Consider the following 23112-nt stretch of genomic DNA (forward strand, 5'->3'; position numbering starts at 1 on the left):
TTCCTTACTCCCTGCTCTGGACTGTGGAAGATAGCCAGCTTTGTACAAAAGGGGAGGCAGCTTAATTCAAATAATAAAGAACAAGGAATCCATATAACAAATATAAGCCATTATTTCTAGCATGAGAAGTTAGCAAGAACAACAGCATGGGAGAGAGAGAATTTCTACCTTCACTTTGACCTTGAGTGAAATTAAAATTTATGTCAAAGGGAAGAGAACCCTCCACAAAATGAGTCACAACTCAGCCTGTAACGGTGCTGACTCTAGAGGTGCAGTCTGACCCATGCTTACCTAAATATCTGGTAGACTCTAAAACAATGAGGGTGAAAGCACATTAAGCCTGCATTAAGTCTACATACACAAGGCAGGAAATGGGGAAAACTATAAAAATAGATGTCATATATTTATTTATGTGTATATACTTGTTTTGTTTACCTTGTTGCAGTAAATTCTTGGTCTGAACTGTGGGAGGCAAAGATTTATTACCATCCTTACGGCTGAAAGGATAGCTTCCAAGCATCAGAAATAGCCTTAAATGAAAAAATAAAACTTGGTATTAGACAAGTTAAAATTCAAATCTAAACTTTTAGGAGTTGATTCAAAAGATCAGCTTGGTGCTTTGTGACCACCTAGAGGGGTGGGATAGGGAGGGTGGGAGGGAGGGAGACGCAAGAGGGAAGAGATATGGTGATATGTATATGTATAGCTTTGTTATAAAGCAGAAACTAACATACCATTGTAAAGCAATTATACTCCAATAAAGATGTTGAAAAATAAAAAAAAGATGAGAATCAAACAGGATAACAACAAAACTTTAACACACACACATTCTCATGGTCTATATTCACTCTTTTTCTATACTACATGGGATACTGGGAAATTAGTCACTGAAAAATTACAAAGCAGTTTTCTTTTGCAGACTGTGTAGTTTGGTTCTCTGGATGACAGCTGTTCTAAAGCCCCAGTGGAGGCAAGGGCCTATCAGCTCTGCAGGGGGCTGCCCACAGGAAAGAGAGGGTCAAAAGTGGATGAGCTCAAAGAAAAAAGAGGACTACTTAGCCAGAAGGTTTAGAATGAAAAGGGTCACAGAAAATAATCATAGTGGTGCTATGCATCATTGTCATTTAACACTTGTTAATGCAATTATGTTTTCTTATTAACACGAAAACAATTAGAAGAATCAAAAATGTCGTTATTGAGAAGTAGAAAATCTTAGAGTTGAAAAGCACCTTAAAAGAACATCTAGGGGCTTCCCTGGTGGCGCAGTGGTTGAGAGTCCGCCTGCCGATGCGGGGGACACGGGTTTGTGCCCCGGTCCGGGAGGATCCCACATGCCGTGGAGCGGCTGGGCCTGTGAGCCATGGCCTCTGAGCCTACGCGTCCAGAGCCTGTGCTCCGCAGCGGGAGAGGCCACAGCAGTGAGAGGCCCGCGTACCTCAAAAAAAAAAAAAAAAAAAAAGAACATCTAGGAGCTTCCCTGGTGGCGCAGTGGTTAAGAGTCCACCTGCCAATGCAGGGGACATGGGTTTGAGCCCTGATCCAGGAAGATCCCACGTGCCGTGGAACAACTAAGCCCGTGTGCCACAACTACTGAGCCTGCGCTCTAGAACCTGCGAGCCACAATTACTGAGCCCACGTGCTACAACTACTGAAGCCCGCGCACCTAGAGCCTGTGCTCCACAACGAGAAGCCACCGAGATGAGAAGCCCACACACTGCAAGGAAGAGTAGCCCCCACTCACCGCAACTAGAGAAAGCCCGCTCGCAGCAACGAAGACCCAACACAGCCATAAATGAATGAATGAATGAATGAATATATATATATATATATATATAAAAGAACATCTAATCCAAATACAGCTGACCCTCGGGACTTCCCTGGTAGCACAGTGGTTAAGAATCTGCCTGCCAATGCAGGGGACATGGGTTCGATCCCTGGTCCGGGAAGATCCCACATGCCGCGGAACAACTAAGCCCGCATGCCTGGACATGGGTTCGACCCCTGGTCCGGGAAGATCCCACATGCCGCGGAACAACTAAGCCCGCATGCCTAGAGCCTGCGCTCTGCAACAAGAGACACCACTGCAATAAGAAGCCCATGCACTGCAATGAAGAGCAGACCCTGCTCACTGCAACTGGAGAAAGCCTGCGTGCAGCAATGAAGACCCAATGCAGCCAAAAGTAAATAAATTAAAACAAACATATCTGACCCTTGAACAACACAGGGTTTAAGGGCACTGACCCTCCACACAGGTGTTGAAAATCCACGTTTATCCTTACAGTCTGCCCTCTGTAGTTTCCACATAAGTGAATTCAACCAACCTCAAATTGTGTGGTACTGTCGTATGTATTTAGTGAAAAAAAATCCACATGTAAGTGGACCTGCATAGTTCAAACCGGTGCTGTTCAAGGGTCAACTGTAGTCATTTTGATGACCAATAAGCAGGGTAAGGGAAATGGATGAAGGTGGTTAAAAGGTACAAACTTCTAGTTAAGATAAATAAGTTCTGGAGATGTAATGTACAACGTGGTGACTACAGTTAACACTGTATTGTATATTTGAAAGCTCCTAAGAGAACAGACCTTAAAAGTTCTCATCACAAGGGCTTCCCTGGTGGCACAGTGGTTGAGAATCCGCCTGCTGATGCAGGGGACGCGGGTTCGTACCCCGGTCCGGGAAGATCCCACATGCCGCAGAGCGGATAGGCCCGTGAGCCATGGCCGCTGAGCCTGCGCGTCCGGAGCCTGCGCTCCGCAACGGGAGAGGCCACAACAGTGAGAGGCCTGCGTACTGCAGAAAAAAAAAAAAAAGTTCTCATCACAAGACAAAAAAAAAAAATGTAACTATGTGAGGTGATAGATGTTAACTAAGCTTATTATGGTAATCATTTCACAATATATACATATATTAAATCATTATGTTGTACACCTTAAACTTATACAATGTTATATGTCAGTTATAGCTCAATAAAACTGAAAGAAAAAGACTAATGTCCAACAGCCTTCGTTTTTCTCTGTGGAGAAGTAGGGAAGGCACTAGAAACATCCCTCCCAGTGGTAATCCTCTCCAGCGGATTTGAACTCCTTGAATGAGGCCAGCCAGCCATTCTACGCTTTTCCATCTAACAGACAAGGCCATGAAAAACTCCCAATAGCGACAGGGCCACCCTCTGGGGTCTTGGTACTGTCGTGCTCAGTAAGTGCCACTTGCAGAGGCCAGGCATGTTGCGCATCCTGCAACATTTTAGTCTGTAGTTTCTGCACAGTGAAGATCTGCCATGAGACCTGTGAATGTTTATTATCTCAGCCTAGCCCCTATGTCAGTTTTACATATAAACACAGAATATTTTTTAACATGGTTTTAACACATGCTGAATTTTCTAGGAAGGGAACTTCCATGTAAACCACAGGAAGATCATACTTTGTTTACTTCAGGTCTTTACCAAGTGTGGTATTCAGAAATGCTAATATATCTGACAGTCCACATTTGTAGACGTCTGCATTCATGTTGATTCTACATGTTGGTAAAAGCTTTTGATTACTTTTTCTTTTTTTTTTGCTGTGCCACGCAGCTCACGGGATCTCAGTTCCCCAACCAGGGATCAAACCCATGCCCAAGCAGTGAAAGTGCCAAGACCTAACCACTGGACCACCAGGGACTTCCCTTGATTACTTCTTATTATTTTTAAAAATTTATTTGGCTGCGTCAGGTCTTAGTTACAGTATGTGGGATCTTCGTCACAGCATGCAGGATCTTTCCTTGTGGCACGTCGGCTCTTTGTTGCAGCATGCAGGCTTCTCTCTAGTGGTGGCCCGCGGGGTCCAAAGCGTGCGGGCTTAGTTGCCCTGCGGCATGTAGGATCTTAGTCCCCTGCATTGGGAGGTAGATTCTTAACCACTGGACCACCAGAGAAGTCCCACTTGATTACTTCTTTATGCCTTCCAGTATGGTCATACCTAAACATTCATACATGAGAATAAATTTTACTATCACACTTCAAAATTTTTACCTTAAGTTACTGTTAAGGCATTTGTGTGCACATATATATGTTTGTTTTATAACTATATAGGAAGGTTATATTATCTTTGATTTTAAGTTCAGGACAGTACATTACAAAATATGTATTATTAAAATAGAGATGAATCTGATGGGGTAGAGAATCCTTGGCCTAAAGTCTCCTAGTCTTTGTTCAGAACCTGTGCTGAAACTCTTTGTGCTTCTCACTTTTTGAGGCATATATGTCATCTCTTTGCCAGAGCCTCCTAGAATTTACCCTGGAATCAACATGGACTAGTTGATAGAATTCCTTTTTTGGAAGATTATATTAATATCTCCAGGCTTCTCTAACACCTTCTTGTTCTCCACAATAACTGAAAAATAAGTGTCTGAGGTATTACGTATGCAAATATTCTCAGGGCCATTGTATATACCTCCTTTTGGTCAGGAAACCAGAGCTCATTTAGAGCAGCACTTCCCTCAGTTCTTCCGCCCAACTAGGGCAGTGGCTTCTTGTTAAGTTTTTGTTTTGTTTTAAATGAAAAATTAAGCCATTGAGTTTAATACAGAAGTATTAAAATGAATATACAGCCCAGACCAAGGAAACAAAACATTTCTCCTAAAAAAGCAAGCCTAAGATTTGCCAAAGGAAAACAGACAATATGATATTGACACAGGTGGTGACACGACAGATTTCCAAGTGCAGAACTAAGCTGGTTCTAGGTAAAGCAGTGAAGTTAGCCCGCTCTGGGGTTTGCAAGGGTTTTCTTTTCACTGTCACAGGCAGTTCTCTTCTCCCTTCTTTGCCCTGATGGGAGGGGGCTTTGGTAAGAAAAAACAAAGAGAAAGAAACTGTGTTATAATACCAAAATACTGAGAGGTGGTTCATATTAGTAAGATAAAGGCAATCATCTCTAGTCTGCAATCATTTCTATCCCCACAGTCCACATCCGAGACCTTTTCTCTGACTTTCAGAGACAAAAACTAACTCTGGCAGAGGTAACAATGCCAACCCACTGAAGTACTGATTTGATTTCTCAGTGGGAGGCACTGATTTCACTAACATATACATTCTTCCTACCTTCTGTCATCTACTTAGACATTTCACTTTGATTTATTCTACATACCATGATATTCATTTATCTGAGAATGTAAATGCCAGGACCAGAAGAAGTTGGGCGGGGGTCTTCTTGGAGCCATGATGAAGAGCTTTCCTGTGAGTATGAAGCCAAATGGAAAAGCCTTCAAAACTTATCTGAGTATCCAACTCAATAGTAAATGGTAGCATGAGATGCAGTTGCCCAGATGTGACCACATTCCTTGCCCCACTGCAAATACTCTTTACCAAATAGTTCACTGGTTCTGTGTGGCTGTTAGCAAGGAATTTTACATGAAACAGCTCTATAAAGTTGGGTGCTGTTTTATTAGGTTGTCAAAATGATCATTCCCTATTCTGCATGGCATCCTCTCTTTGAGACCCATGAGAAAATTCTCTCTTTGGTCTCAGTATTAGGAACAGTTGCTTCTTCCAATCAACTCAATACTTTAAGTATGAATATGAATCATATAATTGATCATGATCTTATCTTTACTTTGGCTACTAGAAAACTCAGAATGAAATCTGTGGCCCATCACTCAAATTTCTCTCTGCCTGAATTCTTTACTCATTTTTATATCATAATGTATGTTGTGAAAGCTACCTTAAAATCATTTTGGAACAGGATGGGGTATAAATAAATAATAAACCATCCTCTTTTAGGTGGACATTTTGGTTGTTTGCAACTTTTTACTATTATTATGTAATACTAAGATAAAAATATTAAGCAGATTTTGTCCTTTTGTTTGGTCTTAGTATAACTTGATTTTTAAAATAAATAAATTTATTTATTTATTTATTGGCTGCATTGGGTCTTTGGTGCTGCGCGTGGGCTTTCTCTAGTTGCGGCAAGCGGGGCTACTCTTCATTGCAGTGCCCGGGCTTTCTCATTGTGGTGGCTCATTGTTGTGGAGCACGGGCTCTAGGTGCACGGGCTTTGATAGTTGTGGCACGCGGGCTCCGTAGTTGTGGCTCGCGGGCTCTAGAGCGCAGGCTCAGTAGTTGTTGTGCACGGGCTTAGCCGCTCCGTGGAACGTGGGATTTTCCTGGACCAGGGCTCGAACCCGTGTCTCCTGCATTGGCAGGCGGATTCTTAACCACTGTGCCACCAGGGAGTCCCAAAATTTCCAATTTTAAGCCATCTTTTTATTCCCAAGATAGGCTCTAGGTGGTTGTGGAAGATTGTTCTTTAAATGTTTTTCAAACTCTACTGAATTTGATTGGTCATATTTAATTTTAGATGAGATAACACTGCACATTCATGTAACATTTACAAGCCCTATGCTAGGAACTGGAGTGGAGATAAAAATGAAATGGTCAGGTGGTGAAACTATTCTGTATGACACTGTAATACATGGCATTATACATTTGTGAAAATCCACAGAACTGTACAACACAAAGAATAAACCTTAATGTAAATTATGGATGTCAGATAAAAATAATATATCGGGCTTCCCTGGTGGCGCAGTGGTTGGGGGTCCGCCTGCCAATGCAGGGGATACGGGTTCGTGTCCCGGTCTGGGAAGATCCCACATGCCGCGGAGCGTCTGGGCCCGTGAGCCATGGCCGCTGAGCCTGCGTGTCCGGAGCCTGTGCTCCGCAATGGGAGAGGCCACAGCAGTGAGAGGCCCGCGTACCGAAAAAAAAAATAATAATAATAATAAATCAATATTGGCTTACCAATTATAATAGATATACCAAATTAATGCAAGATGTTAATAATAGGGAAACTATGCAAGGGAGAGGACGTATATGGGTACTCTGTATTATTTGATCAATTTTTCTGTAAGCCTAAAACTACTCTTAAATAGACTAATAACAATAATAATAAAATAATAATAATAATAATAAAGAATAATTGGGGAAAAAGTGACTGAAAACAAATTAGGACTGGAGAGCAAACTGAAACAAGTGACTGTGCCATTACAAGATGAGAGTAGCAGACCCTTTAAAGAAAATCTTACAAATCATGGTATCTGTTTCTTTAGGAAATAGTGATGCCCAAACATTGTAGGATTCTATATGACTCTGGTTTCCACTGAGGTCTGTGTATGATCTTTTCCTCTCTCTGGTTCCAACACTCCTGATCTTTTAAGGCCAAGTATTTCCTGCCTTAATGCTTAACACAGAAAAAAAAGAATGGCTCACCATATGAAAATGCAAACAGTCTCATCCAGGAAGACGGGCTCCTCAGCTCTGCCTACGGAATAGCCAAGCTACCTGAATTCACTGCAAACACTCTCCAGTGAATACTTACAAATTATAGGCTCCTTATCCAAATTTGGCATCTAAGTACAAGAGAGACCGTGTCTGAGTATAAGCTGGGGACCACAGATCATGGCTAAAGTGCCCTGCAGTTCAGAGAAGCAGCTTGGAGCCAGACAATATGGCATTATAAGATAGCAAGATAATAAATATTTATAAGCAGATATCAATTTTCATTACAAAGATTTTTTGTTACAAAATATTTTAGATAAAAAGGTAAAGAATATAACATAGTAGACACTCTTCTACCCACCACCTAGATTTAGCAAATTCTATCATTTTGCCACATTCATGTCTCATTAATGTACCTTAATGATAATTTACCGTGTATTATCTTGCAACATACTTTTCTATTAAGCATTATTATTTTAAGTTTTTTCATGTTGAAATGTGTATATCTAGTTTGTTCATTTTAACTTCTTCATAGTATTCCACTGTATGACTAAAACACAGTTTATTTCTCCACTGACCTATTACTTATATTTTTAATTTTTTTACAATGAAAAAAAGCTGCAGTAAATATTCTCTGTAAGTCTTTTTGTGGGGGAAAAAAGTTAAATAACACGGTCCTGTCCTCAAGTCTTGAAGCATTACAAACTTCCTTCCAACAGTGATTATGGAATACAAAGGTTTGTAACAGAGCTTTTCACAGATGACATTAAGAGTAGGGAAGGATGGTCTAATCAATGTTTTTCAATTTGTTGTTTTAAAATCAAGTTATAGGTTGAAGAAAAGAAATATGAACTAAAAAAGTACAAAATACCAAAGTGCACATAGTGTATTATTTCATGAGACTTTTGTTTCAGTTTTACACAAATACATATAACAAATATATACTAGGTTCAATATAAAATGTACTGTGGCTTTTGATGAAAAAGACTGAAAACATTGGCCAAAGGTATACCCAGAAGTCAGGGAAGAATTCACAGGAGTAACGTTTGAACTAGAGACAACTAAGACACAAGTCTGACCTCATGGGCAACTTTGAAGAAGGACAGATACCACATACTAGTGGTAAATCATACAATATGTGCTTGACTATAGGAGTCAAGAGACAAGAACAGGAACAAAATGGGAAGGGCACTAGGGAAAAGGACCAGTAAGAGTCAAGGCACAGAAACAGGACAACGTGAGGCCAATCCAGAAAATGCCGAGTATGCCACTTAGCTGGAGGAAGCACGGCTGGAAAGGCAGATGGTAGAGATGGGAAGGGCCCTGAATGACATGCCAAGGGGCTTTAGACTACTTTACCTGGTGGGCGGAGGCAGTATGTTTCCAAACTGCAGATCAAGAATCAAGAACCCAAATTACTGAGCCGTAACCAGCATTTTAAAAAATTAAGGAGAAAAGAAAGAAAAGGTCAGAATGCATCATACATGAGGGTGATCAGTATTTTGTGAAACTTTAGTTTCAGATATATGTACGTATGAAACACTATCTATTCTGGGTTCTGATGAAAAACGTATTTCTTTTTTTTTTTTTTTGCGGTACGCGGGCCTCTCACTGTTGTGGCCTCTCCCATTGCGGAGCACAGGCTCCGGACGCGCAGGCCCAGCGGCCATGGCCCACGGGCCCAGCCGCTCCGCGGCATGCAGGACCCTCCCGGACCGGGGCACAAACCCGTGTCCCCTGCATCGGCAGGCAGACTCTCAACCACTGCGCCACCAGGGAAGCCCAAAAACGTATTTCTTACTAAGCGCTGTAGTAAAAGAATTTGAAAGCTACTGGTCAGAGGAAAGTCATAGAAGGTTTATAACTAGGGAGAGAAATGACACTAATAAAAAGTCTGCCATTGACCTCTGAGATGACAACAGCAATTTTGAACCACTTAGAGGCAATTCACCCTTCGAGGGGTTTTCCTTTCCTCTGGCTGATGTGTTCACACTATTTTTTTGTACTATATGAGGGGCTATCTTTGCAAATGGCTTTCTGAAGATATCAAAGAAGAATATCAAAGTACAAACTACTTAGAAATAAACTAGCAGTCTGTTTTTCCCTTGACATTTTCTTTATTTTTTTCAGAACGTGGAACTTTCAGTGCTAAAACCAGGAAAGTCGCAAGCAAACTGGGACATCCTATCTGGAAGGTTTCTGTCTGTGCTTCTTTGGAGCTTAAAGCAGCCAAGCAAACCTTTTTGTTGCTGAAGACTCAGAACCTAGAGGTGGGGAAGTGTGGAGGGATAACTTAGAAGAGAATAAGGTGACCATGACACTTTCTGGACACCTGTGCATCCATCTTCCTTTGGCTTACAAAGAAGTTGCCATAGCTGAGTTATACAAGCTGATTTTTGAGTCTCATGAAAATGTAATGGAAAGTAATTCTGGCAGATACACATATTTTAAAGACTAGGCTCAAAAAGGTTACAGAATTAAAAAAAAAAGATTACCTGTCAAATAAGAGAAAAGCACTTAGCATCAAAGAGTGGGTGGAATACCAAGGCACTGAGCAATTTCATAAATTGGGCATTTCAGCTTTTAAAGAAGTACAATACTTCTTATAATTTCTAAATTGAGTTACTTGTCCATCCAAGTAAAAAATCTGACGTGTGCATTTTTTTAATAGCTGGTTAAAATGAAAGACAGCTGTCCCAGCATATCCCACATAGCCACCCACCGATGAGACAGAAGCAGGAAGACCAGAACACAGGTGTAGGCCCAAAAGAAGCCTGCAATGTTATACACCTGGAGCCAATTCACCCTTCAAGAGTTTAATATGTGCTAGATACTCTGCTAGGCACAAGTGCACACAGTTTTTACTCTTAAGAAACTCACAGGATCAAAACAAGGCACAAATGGGGAAGGGTTCTAATACCATTTACTCGGTACCTTAATAGCAGTGTCAGAAAAATGATATGGGAACCCAGGTAAGGCAACCAAGCTCCTCACATACAAACCTGACCCTAACTCTGTCCTTCTCCAGGGCCTTATTCCATCTGTACTTGCCTCTCTCTTGAATCTTCAGCTTATCTCTATTGGACCCTTTCTTCAACATGTAAACAACGTTCAAGTCTCTTCTGCCCCCATCAGCCACCTCAAAAGAACCCAGCCTTGTCTTTCTTAGGGTTGTCAATTTAGCAAATAAAAATTTAAATGCTCACTGAAATCTGAAATTTGGATAAATGATGGATTTTTTTGGTTGTTTGTTTAGTATAAGAATGTTCCATGTACTACTTGGGACATACTTACACTAAAAAATTATTTATTGCACATTCAGCAAACTACAAATAGAAAGGAACTTCCTCAACACAATAAAGGACATTTACGAAAAATCCACAGCTAATATCATACTCAGTGGTGAAAGACTAAAAGCATTCCCCCTAAGATCCGGAACAAGACGAGGATGCCTGCTTTCACCACTACGATTCAACTTTGTCTAGAAGTTCTAGCCAGAGCAATTAGGGAAGAAAATGAAATTAAAAAGTATCCAAAGTGGAAAGGAAGAAGTAAAACAATCTCTATATACAGATGACATGATCCCATATATAGAAAATCCTAAAGAATATACACATATACATACACAAAACTTAGAAGAGCTAATAAAAGAATTGAGCAAAGGTGCAGGGTAAATCAGTTTTATTTCTATACACTAGCAATGAGCAATTCATAAAGGAAATTAAGAAAATTCTATCTACAATAGCATCAAAAAGAATAAAATACTTAGGAATAAATTTAACTGAGAAGGTGCAAAACTTATACACTGAAAACTACAAAATGTTGTTGAAAGAAATTAAAGACTGGATTTCCCTGGTGGCGCAGTGGTTAAGAATCCGCCTGCCAATGCAGGGGACACGGGTTCGAGCCCTGGTCCGGGAAGATCCCACATGCTGCGGAGCAACTAAGCCCATGCGTCACAACTACTGAGCCTGCACTCTAGAGCCCGCCGCGTGCCACAGCTACTGAAGCCCGCGAGCCTAGAGCCCGTGCTCTGCAACAAGAGAAGGCACCGCAATGAGAAGCCTGTGCACCGCAATGAAGAGTAGCACCCCACTGGCCACAACTAGAGAGAAAGCCCATGCACAGCAACAAAGACCCAACACAACCAAAATAAATAAATTTATTTTTTTTAACAAAAGGAAAGAAATTAAAGAGCTAAGTAAATGGAAAGACATCCTGTGTTCATGGGTTGGAATACTTGATATTAAGATTGAAAAGATACTAAACATCATCAGTCACTAGGGAAACGCAAATCAAAACCACAATGAGATGTCACTTCACATCCACTAGGATGGCTATTTTTTTTAAACAGCAAAGATATGGAGAAATTGGAACCCTAGTACATTCTGGTAGGAATGTAAAATGGTATAGCCACTGCGGAAGTATGGTAGTTCCTCAATAAGTTAAACACAGAATTAATACATGACCCAGCAATTTCACTCCTAGGTATATACCCAAAAGTACTGAAAACAGGTGTTCAAACAAAAATTTGTATATGAATGTCCACAGCAGCACTATTCATAATAGCTAAAATGTGAGAACCCAATGTCCATCAACTGATGAGTGGATAAATAAGATATTGTATATATATGAAATGGAGTATTTTTTGGCCATAAAAAGGAATGAAGTACTAGTACATGCTATAGCATGGATGAACCTTGAAAATATTATGCTAAGTAGAAGTCAGACACAGAAAGCTGCATATTGTACAATTCCATTTATATGAAATATCCATATATGCAAATCCATAGAGACAAAGCAGATTAGTGGCTGCCAGGGCCTGAGGAAGGGGGAAATGTGGGGTGACTGCTTAATGGGTATGGAGTTTCCTTTGGGGGTGAAGAAACTGTTCTGCAAGTAGATAGTGATGACTGGCTACACAACACTATCAATGTACTAAATATCACTGAACTGTACACTTTGTTTAAAATGGCCAATTTTACATGTATTTTACAAAACATTATTCACTACTTATCTGAAATTCAAATTTAACTGGGCATACTATATTTTATCTGGCAATCCTAGTCCCATTCTAAATCTTGCTCAAGTTTCCCCATCCCTTCAAAAGTTCCCAAGGAATTGCCTCAATATTTGCAATCCATTCCTTAACTCCACTCATTCAACAGGTGTGCAGTCTGGCTTTTGCCCTGACAATTCAATTCAAATTGCTATTGTTAAGGTCACCAGTGATATCCAAGTTGTTAAACTGATTGAAGATTTTTCAGTTCTTGCCTTAATTGCTCTCTCCCTAGCAACTGACTATATAAACCCTTTCCTTTTTGAAATACTCTTTATCCTTGGCTTCTGTGCAGTGAAAAGTTAACCCAGCAGGTTTGGGGTATTCAAGTCTTGCACATTTCAAAGAAACTTCACCAAGTCCTGGGATATAATCTCTAAGCCTTTGGAACATTGTACCTGATAAGACTGTCGTATATACATCTAGGACCTTGGGCCACACCAGATAGTTTACACTAACAGAGTAATTTATGGTGGGAGCCTTGGGTCATGCTGTATAAGCTGGACCTCTGGAGGGGCTGGGGACTGAGTAACTAAGGTCAGCCATGTGGGCACTCACTCCATGTCTACATGACTGACCCCAAATAACAACCCTGCACACCAAGACTCAGGTGAGCTTCCCTGACTGGCAATATCTGTACGTATTGGCAAACATCATTGTTGGGATGAATTAAGAGCAGACTGTATGTCTCCACTGGACAATGACAACTGAAAGTTTGTGACTGGCCTCTCCTAGACTCTACACTATGTGCCTTTTTCTTTTGCTGATTTTAATCTGTATCCTTTCACTATAATAAACCACAACTGTAAGTTTTTCTTTTCTTTTCTTTTTTTTTTTTTTGCGGTACGCGGGCCTCTCACTGTTGTGGCCTCTCCTGCCGCGGAGCACAGGCTCCAGACGCGCAGGCTCAGCGGCCATGGCTCACGGGCCCAGCCGCTCCGTGGCATGTGGGATCTTCCCGGCCCAGGGTATGAACCCGTGTCCCCTGCATCGGCAGGCGGATTCTCAACCACCGTGCCACCAGGGAAGCCCATAAGTTTTTCTTAGTTCTGTGAATCATTCTAGTGAAAGTGGTCTTGGGGAGCCCAGACTTACTTCTATGCCCCTATTTTTTCCTAAGTCTGATTATCTAACTGTTATTTTCCTGTCTTTATCACTGGATCCCTTTGCTTTGCCCTCCCTATAAATTCTGGTATTCTACTCTTGGTCATCTTTTCCCCTCCCTACCTGCAGCAACCTACTTTCCACCTGTCCTAGGCAATTTCTCTCATGGTTCTGCCATCTGACCTCAATGGTTCATGCCCATTTGAGACCCCAGCCTGGACCCCTCTGCCTAGAGGCCCATCTCAGCATGACCCAGGCAGACTCAGAATTAACTCTGTACCCAAACACATTTCCTGCTTTAGTCTCAATTTTAGTTGCTGACTCCCTATCAATCTAGGCACTAAAATCATCATTCCCCAAACTGATCAATTAGCAAGTATTGATCTTTTTCCCCTTCCAAACATCTCTGAAAGGTAAACTTTCCATTCGCATAATTTTGGCCTTCATTGTCTCTCACATGAGCTCTTGCACACATTTATGAAATATTCTCCCTGACTGATCTCGCACACCCCCAACACTCAATCTAGTTCTATACTGCTTTTTACCTAACGTTTCTAAAACATGAATCTCTCCAATTACTCCCTGACTTAGACCCTTTAGAGGCACTCTAGCCCCTGTAAACCTAGGCTCTTTAGCAAGGCCATAAGGCTTGTGACCCAGATATTCTCTCTCTCTCTAGCCCCACCCTCTGCCTTCCTTCTACCCCCAACTCTCCAGCAATGCTCAACCACTCTAAATTCCCCGACCACACTTACTAAACATTATTATGTCCCAGGACCCATTCTAGGCACTGCAGATAAATTCTAGACAAAGTTAACTCAAGGAGCTACCTTCCAACAGGGAAACCAGTAAGTAAATAAAGAATAATTTCTGATACTGCTGAATGCAATGAGGATAATGAAGCTGAAGATGACAGAGCATGATCAAAGGCCAATGGGGTAATTTTAGTTAGCATGGATGGGGAAGTGACTTTTGAGAGGAAACCTAAATAATGGTGGGAGAAGTCCATTTTAAAACAAATTCTCATAGACCCCAAGTGTTTATAAAAGTTACCTGTATTAAGTTTCTTACATATATATAATCTTCTTATGCTTGTGGCTCTAATACAAACCTGAAGCCCCCTAGACTACCTATTATGGGAGTAACACATTTCCTTCTTGTCAGAGCTACTTGCCATGAGAAACATTCTGCCTAGTCATCAGATTTGGGAAACACTGGCCCAACAGGCACTCATGTAATTCTACTCTTCTAGGTCCAATTTTAAGGAGAAAATATCCTTGGGAGTGGGGCGAGGAGGAACTATGAAAGAGAAGTAGAAATGCAGACAAGGGGGCTAAGAGGAAGATATTAAGGTAATTCTGAAATGGCTCTTTGAAACAGGTAGAACCAGCAACTAAGGACAACCAACCAAATCTAAACGAAAATGAAAAGGACTTTAATTTTAGAGGGTGTGAAGAAAACATGCATGGGGGAAAAATGTTGAAATGTAAGTGAAGCTGTAAAAGATTCTTATTTAAAACAAAGTATAAGAAAACCACTTTTTTAAAATGAGCTTTAGACAATGCCTGACAATACTTCTGTCCTAAAAATTCAAAATAACCATGAGATGAGGCCGGTAAACAGAAAGGAAAATGAGATAGGAGTTACTTGACCATAAGACATTTTAAGATGTTTATTATTTACCTGCACAAATTAACAGCAACTTATGCAACTGAACCAGGTTACAATTAATTCACAGTAATGTATGCTAGCTTCTATCTGCCACAGACAAGAACACAACTAAGTCTCCTCAACAGATGATTTTATTACCAAATCTACATTCTGGCTTTTATAACTATTTCACAACACCTGGCACAGTGCACATCTACAGCATTTATGACTAGAAATGACCCTGAAGGCCCTTCAGAGAGCAGAGGTGAACACTTTCTCGTGGAGAAACGCCAGCTTTTCTAAGCGAGTTCGTTTCAGTAGTGGGAGCCATTCCCAGTGAGATAACTCCACCACACGGTATCCAAGCTGATTCAGCTGCCGCCTCTTCATATTATGTAGTCCAAGCAGATACCTGGAACCATAGCAATACTGGTTCTTGTTTGTCAACTGAATAGCCAGCTTCACTTGTGGGGCCTGCCTGCAAGCCGGGGGGCACAGGCCATCCATCTCCATGGCCTCCAATCTGTCTGCCGTACTGCAAAGGGAGCCCCACATAGGTATGGCTGCCTCCTCCTCTAATTTCATGGGCTGCTGCCCACTGTCTGACTCAGTTTCCCCTTGCAAATGCCCTCTTGATTTCCCTTTTAGTAGCTGATTCATCAAATCATCTGTAAGGCTGATTCCCACATGCTTAAGCCTTAATTTGGCTACATCTTCAGTTGGTGTGGCTTCTCTGTTAAATGGTAATGGCTTCATGTTAACATCAAGCTGAACCTCTAAATCAGAAGATCGGGTATGAGGCAAAATCATATGGTGTTTGACATACTGGGGCCCACCCAACATGGTCTCAAGTAAAAAGAGAGCTTCTAGGAATTCAGGCTTTGAGTTCATATCCTTCCTTGCTAAATTCCACAGCATTTCCAATGCCTTTTGCTGAAGGTGAGAACTAAGACGATTGCCTCTGTAATCTGGACACTCAATGCCAACTGTACCATCAAGAGTATACAGCTCCTTGGTGACCTCAAACTTACTTCTCTCCTGAGCTAACCTGACAAACCCTGGACTCAAAGCAAAATCTATGAGCTCTATTGGAAAGTACTCAGAAAATGCCAGGCCCAGCAGGCAGGTGAGCAGGTGTTCTGGGTATCGGTTGAACTCAGGCATCTTTCTGTGAATCTCATTTATCAGGCTAGAATAAAACTCTTCTGCATTGGGTGGCTTATAATTCAGAGTTCCAAATGACCACAGAATCTTGGCAACATCTTTACTTCGACAGTATGCTACCCTAGGAGGCAAAGAAGCAGCCACAGCATTCATTACCCCTTCATCCAGGATGCGTAAGGCCGAGCAGGCAAGAGTCAGGTGCATGACACCTTGAACTCCCAGGGAAGGAATTCGCTGAGGAGCAATCTGTCCAAACTGCTTCATGAAATTTACGTGATCCACATGAGTGAAACGGAACATTTTAAGAATATTCACTAAGGCGTAACTACTCAGATGCTGCATGTCAGCACAAGCCAGGTCTCCAATTTTCCGCATGACAAATTCAGAGAGACTACTACTTGATTTAAAAAACCCCAAACAGATTGTACCAACCTCCTCTAAATTGATCAAATCTATATACTTGAGGATTAATGATTCCAATTTTTTCATTAGGTCCTGGGGTGCCTGACGACTTTCACCTATAATATAAATTAAGTGAATCAGCTGGGACAAGGATAGCTCTTTCCAGTGCAAATTAAGATAACTAAAAAAGATTTTTAAAAACCGAGGTACTCTGCGGCCCAAGTACCGCCAGAGGTCAGCCACCAAGAGAAGTTGGTCCAGACTCACCTCCCATACCTTATGGCAAAATTTGGTTTCAAACACATCTAGCATTGAATGGGAATGAGGAATTCCTAAACTGACAAAGGCTTTCAAAATACTGATCAGATCTGGGGCATCAAAGAGATTTATGTTTTTCACACTCAGCTGGCAGAGCAGAGCAAAGCTGGCACTGGACAGCAAAACACGATGCTGCTCTGCAGGCAAAGAGCTCAGCTTACAAAAATAGTCAGCAATAATTTGAGGCTGGAGATTATCTTGATAAACTGTGACTTTGTGCAAAATTAGTTCACCTTCTGAAACAGACAGGGGCTGACAAGTCTCAGACCTGTTATAGCTGTGAAGCTGGTATTCTGGTCTTAGCTGTAGGAAAACTCGAGGGTCTTCAAAGGAATCAAAAGTTTCTACATCCTCTTCATCAACTCTCATGGCCCTGGGTGAGCCCGGCTTCAACGTGCTGGCCTTAGAGGCAGAAGCCCTGCTGAATTCCAAACCGGGGAGGGTACTGCTAATTGTCATTATTCTCCCAGAAGCAGAGGTGCTACAAATGTTAACTTTTTTGGCAGGATGGCAGAGGCTGTTTTCTGGAGAGTCCTGTCCTTTGCGCCATGTGCAGCTTCTCATATTCCAACATGCCACACTTTGGGTTGCACTGTAGGTAAAAGGATTGCAAAAAGCTCTATATCTTAAAGGTTTTAACAGCTTGAGAGTGGCTGCCATTCTGGTGTCAGTACTGATCATTTTGGTAGTCAGAACACAGTCCTCACAGGTTTGACCAAGCAATTTCTTGTTTACATGGTTCTTGATTAGAGCTGGATGGGAAGGCATTCCACAGAAACTGCCTGGAAATCTTCGGCATATCACAAGAGCCATGGATCACAAATGACTGGGCCAGAATTGGTGCCAGATACTGAAAGAAGGGTAGATGAAGAGTAAGTGGCTTCCACCTATCATAATACCAAAATTTACACACTATAAAAAATGGATTAAAACTACACCACTGTCCACTCAAGTAAGTTCAATGCTGGTGAACGCCCAAACCACAAGACAGCATACATCAAGGATAAACCCCATGTACCTTGCATAAAGGCACAGGAAAGCCCCAAACCCAAGGTACTATTGGGCAGTTCTTCAGACTGCTCCTCAGTCTGAACTTCCTTTGTCCTCTGGACAGACTTCCTTTATGCTTAGAAACAGCTGTTCCACTAACATCCAACAGGAAGGAGGCAGGCAGATTTCCAAAAAGAAAGCTGGGAACAAAAGTGAACAATCTATTCCACCCCTTTGATATCAACACATAAAGAGCATACTTGGAGAATAAAAAAGTTGGTAAAAGCTGCCATACTAACAGCTAAAGTCAAAAGTGGGATTTGGGGTAAAGTTTAATTAATTATACCCACAATAACGTTCCCTGTTCCTCCTTTTGATTACAGAATTTGGTTGTTCTAATGCTGCTCCTGTACCTCTTAGAAGATGCCTATTCACCTTCCAGACCTCTCCAGTCTAAATCACTATCACAGAGTAGTCATGTACTTGGGAAGTAAACTCAAAAACTCACTCACAAGGAATGAAATTGTGCCATTTGCAGACATGGATAGACCTAGAGACCATCATACACAGTGAATTAAGTCAGAAAGAGAAAAACAAATATCATATAATATAGCTTATATGTGGAATCTACAAAAAATGGTACAGATGAACTTATCTGCAAAGAAGAAATAGAGACACAGACATAGAAAACAAATGTATGGATACCAAGGGTGGGGAGTGGGATGAACTGGGAGATTGGGATTGACATATATACACTACTATGCATAAAATAGATAACTAATGAGAACCTACTGTACAGCACAGGGAACTCGACTCAGTGCTCTACTGTGGTGACCTAAATGGGAAGGAAAACTAAAAAAGAGGGGATATATGTATATGTATAACTGATTCACTTTGCTATATAGCAGAAACTAACACAGCATTGTAAAGCAACGATACTCCAATAAAAATTTAAAAAAAAAACCTCACCCACTTTGGTGGGGGAGGGCAGAAGGTCCAGGCCCTACTCACTGTCAATTCATGGGTGGGACACAAAGAGCATCTCAAAGCTGGGCTCAGGGAGCACCAATTCATGCAACTGCCCTGCTGACAAGGGGGCAGCACAGCTTTCCTCTGGAGGAGGCAGATTAGCAATGCTTCCAGTGAGTCAGGTGTTGATTATCCTGCCTGTGAGCAGCCCAAGTCCCATTTTTCTCCTATAGTAGAAACCATGAGAGGGTATGAAAATGACTCCGCTGTACTCTTGCTTTCAATGTTTATTGTCTTTCCCTCCACTTGAGAAATGCCAAGGTCTGACAAAGAAAACCCAGGGAGCCCTAAGCTGCCAAGATATGGACCAGACAGGGCTCTTGCTGCAGAAAACCCCATGAGGGTTCTGAGGGTGCCAGAATGACTTTCTGAAAATGCCTAAGCTACTCCCGTCAGTCCCTTCCTTCCAGAGCCCACAGTATAATAAATAGAGGACTGCAGGGCAGGCCAGTAGCTTTTTTCAGGTAGCCCAGCTACACAGGCTTCTCTGGATGGCAGAAATGTACGCTCTAATTTCTTTGTGAACCAGAACGGAATTCTCTCATGCCAAATCTTTATACGCTTGGTTTCTTACTGTGGCCAGGGGACCATTCTGCCCACTATGTTTCAATCTGTGGGTCCAGATGCTATAGATCAGGTGTTAGCAAACTATGGCTCAGAGCCCAAATCTAGCCCTCCATCTGTTTTTCTAAGTAAAGTTTTATCGGAACATAGCCAGGCCATTTGTTAAATATTGTCTATGGCTGCTTTCTCACTACAAGAGCAGAGTTGAGTAATTTTGGCAGAGAATATACGGCCTACAAAGCATAAAATATTTACTATCTGGCTCTTTACAGAAAAAGTTTGCTACAGACCATTAGCTTACTCCTATGAATGCATACGGCCAACTTTTTAAAAATTAGAAGACATCAGAAAAACAGTACTGAAATAATTTTTTCTTTAACACTTAGATGATAATTAAAGATTTATGCCTCAAAATAGTCACTAGGAATCTCAATTAATATTGCAGCACAGGCATGGTGGGAACAAAGGAGAGAGCAATTAATGGAACTCTTCAGCTGACAGAACAGGGCTTTTAAGAATACCTGTTTCAGAGGACTTCCCTGGTGGTCCAGTGGTTAAGAATCCACCTTCCAATGGAGGGGATGTGGGTTCGATCCCTGGTCGGGGAACTAAGATCCCACATGCCACAGGGCAACTAAGCCCGCATGCCACAACTACTGAGCCCGCGCACTCTGGAGCCTGCGTGCCACGAGAGAGAAGCCTGCACACCGCAATGCCCGCATGCCGCAACAAAGGTCCTGCATGCTGCAACTGAAACCTGACGCAGCCAAAGAAAGAAAAAAAGAAAGAAAGAAAGAATACCTGTTTCGGAACCTGGAATCTAAATTTAGTTCAACACAACGTGCAACTAAAGCAATTGTTCAAAGTCCTTCTTCTCATCTTGGGAACTAGATCTGAAGAAATAACTTAAAAAAAAAAAAAAAAAAGACAAAAAAAATTTTTTTTAACAATAGCAAAAAACTGAAAACCCATATGTCTCTCCAGAACAAGGAGGGTGATTTACAGAATAAGTGTGTGTCAGGCATCAACACATGGAAAAGTACATACAAATAGTCAGTGGAACAAACAGAACACAACAAGTGCCATCACTTAAAATATACTGGGTTGGCAAAAAAGTTCATTCGGGTTTTCCCAAATAAACTTTTTGGCCAACCCAATAATTATATAAAAGGAAAGTAACTATGTAGCTTCTTTGTTGGGAGACTTTCTGCTACACCTTTGATAAATTCACTTTTTTTTCCTTTTTACTGGGGTTAAAACTGTTAAATACAAGAGTACATGGATTAATTTAACAAATACTTTTATAAATAATATAATATTAAAGCACATTAAATAATTTAAGTTACTGCAATTAATACTACCTAAGAGTACTTAATGAGATTACTGTATGTGGTCCTGAAATGAACAAAAGAACCATGTGGAACATCGTTTGACTGGTGTAGATCCAGTGTTTTGAATTGATGTGGCTCTTTTTGATACAAGCTAAGGGACTTCCCTGCTGGTCCAGTGATAAGACTTCACGCTTCCAATGCAGGGGGGCGCGGGTTCAATCCCTGGTCTGGGAACTAAGATTCCACATGCTGCATGGCACAGCCAAAAAAAAAAAAAAAAAAAAAAGAAAAAAAAATACAGGCTAAGTCCCAAGATGGAAATAGCAAGAGCCACAATTGTCTCAGGGTCTCCACTGTGCCAAGCCTTGAAAAAGCTGCTTTATCTGCATCAGTTCCAATCGTTAAAAAAAAAAAGAAAAAAAAGAAAAAAAAATAAAGGCTAAGTCCCAAGATGGAAATAGCAAGAGCCACAATTGTCTCAGGGTCTCCACTGTGCCAAGCCTTGAAAAAGCTGCTTTATCTGCATCAGTTCCAATCGTTACAACTTTTCTGTAAGGTAAGTTTTATTATCTCCATATTGTTGATAAGGAAAAAGAGTTTTCACAAGATTAAGAAACCTGCTGAAGATTACACAGCCAAGGGACAGAATGGGGTTTGACATCACATCAAAGATTATCTGATTCCAAAACCCACATTGCTAGTGTGTTGGAGAGACAAGAAGGGGAGTCAGATTCCAGACAGGGGTGTGGGGAGGACCCCAAACAATCTATACGGTTTCCAGGTGCCAGGAAGCTAGAGGACTAGAACTGGGTGAGCCCAAAAGCCCCTCATACCTCTAATAGTCTAAGATCCTAGCTATCACTAGTATACACTACTTATAAAAAGAACAAAAAGAGGACTTTCCTGGTGGCGCAGTGGTTGGGAGTCCGCCTGCCGATGCAGGGGACACGGGTTCGTGCCCCGGTCTGGGAAGATCCCACAGGCCGCCGAGCAGCTAGGCCCGTGAGCCATGGCTGCTGAGCCTGCGCGTCCGGAGCCTGTGCTCCGCAACAGGAGAGGCCACAACAGTGAGAGGCCCGCATACCGCAAAAAAAAAAAAAAAAAAAAAAAAAAAAAAACAAAAGAACAAAAAGAAAATCTCAAAGACCAAAATCTACATGAAGGAATGAGTTTACAAGATGCCCCAGTATTAAGGTAAAGAGAACTATAATTGAAGTTTATACATAAGTTCAACATAGAAGGGAAGTAAAGGGAAACCCCAAGATAATGATGAAGGAAGATCCCAGGACTACAGCTGTGAGCAGACACAAAGAGCAACCAGTTTATGCTGGAGGAGATGGATATTACATAGGAGAGAAGATTTACATTTCTGATGGGTAATCTGAGGATGAACAAGTAATAGGTAGATGGAAAACCAAGCCAATAACAGCAACAAAAATGATTAATTCCAAACAACACAAAAAAGTTGTATAAGACAGAAAATGTTATCATATTACTCTCCTAACTCAGCTGTAAACAATATTTACATAATCTTACTTATATAAACCTTGAATATCTGCCTCACCAAAAATTATGAGCAGCCTATGTCAGGACATTAAAGGGAGGGGAAGTGGGGTAGAAGAAAACTGAGTAGTGATACAAGAGACCTAGAGCATCAAAGTCCATAACAAAGAAGTCAGAAAATTTTATAGACATAGATATATCCTAGAAATCAAGAAACAGAAACACAAATGTTATTTAGAAATACACCAATGAATGCCAAAAGAAACAGGCAAATAGTTGAAAAGTGACTCTGGGTAACAAAAATGGAGGGAGAAATGAAAGGGAATTAATTTTAGTGTTATAAGATCTGTCAAACTATTTGCCTTTTTTTTTTGGCGGCGCTGCATGGCTTGTGGAATCTTAGTTCCTGGACCAGGGATTGAACCTGTGCCCTCGGCAGTGAAAGTGCAGAGTCCTAACCACTGGGCCACCAGGGAATTTAACTACATAAGCCATGTATTTTTTTTTCTTAATAAATTTATTTATTTATTTATTTTTGGCTGCGTTGGATCCTCGTTGCTGCACGCGGACTTTCTTTTAGTTGCGGCGAGTGGGGGCTACTCTTCGGTGTGGTGTGTGGGCTTCTCTTGTTGCGGAGCACAGGCTCTAGGTGCACGGGCTTCAGTAGTTTTGGCGCATGGGCTTAGTAGTTGTGGCTCATGGGCTCTAGAGCACAGGCTCAATAGTTGTTGGACACGGGCTTCGCTGCT

At 41.4% G+C, this 23112-nt stretch overlaps 2 protein-coding genes across 11 annotated transcripts in view; both read right to left on the minus strand.

Moving 5' to 3' along the window:
• Nucleotides 1-23112, minus strand: part of UBOX5 (U-box domain containing 5) — a 35005-nt gene that overhangs the window by 8654 nt on the left and 3239 nt on the right. For 3 of the 6 annotated variants that reach the window (XM_028498460.2, XM_028498462.2, XM_007127133.4), the window contains exon 2: nucleotides 436-530. In XM_028498460.2, coding sequence (XP_028354261.1) covers nucleotides 436-489 — 54 coding nt within the window. In that variant the 5' untranslated portion in view covers nucleotides 490-530. Of the gene's footprint in view, nucleotides 1-435; nucleotides 531-2582; nucleotides 2758-5123; nucleotides 5211-7240; nucleotides 7381-20330; nucleotides 20419-23112 lie in introns of those variants that run through there. The other 3 variants (XM_028498459.2, XM_007127132.4, XM_055090863.1) reach the window with 3 other exon arrangements.
• The window catches only part of FASTKD5 (FAST kinase domains 5), an 11617-nt gene continuing 3238 nt past the window's right edge, over nucleotides 14734-23112 (minus strand). For 2 of the 5 annotated variants that reach the window (XM_028498456.2, XM_024117120.3), the window contains exon 2: nucleotides 14734-17796. In XM_028498456.2, the coding sequence (XP_028354257.1) occupies nucleotides 15315-17759 (2445 nt within the window). In that variant the 5' untranslated portion in view covers nucleotides 17760-17796 and the 3' untranslated portion in view covers nucleotides 14734-15314. Of the gene's footprint in view, nucleotides 17797-17964; nucleotides 18324-18947; nucleotides 19133-20330; nucleotides 20419-23112 lie in introns of those variants that run through there. The other 3 variants (XM_055090862.1, XM_007131018.4, XM_028498457.2) reach the window with 3 other exon arrangements.

This window comes from Physeter macrocephalus, chromosome 14, assembly GCF_002837175.3.
Source record: "Physeter macrocephalus isolate SW-GA chromosome 14, ASM283717v5, whole genome shotgun sequence".
NCBI lineage: Eukaryota > Metazoa > Chordata > Mammalia > Artiodactyla > Physeteridae > Physeter > Physeter macrocephalus.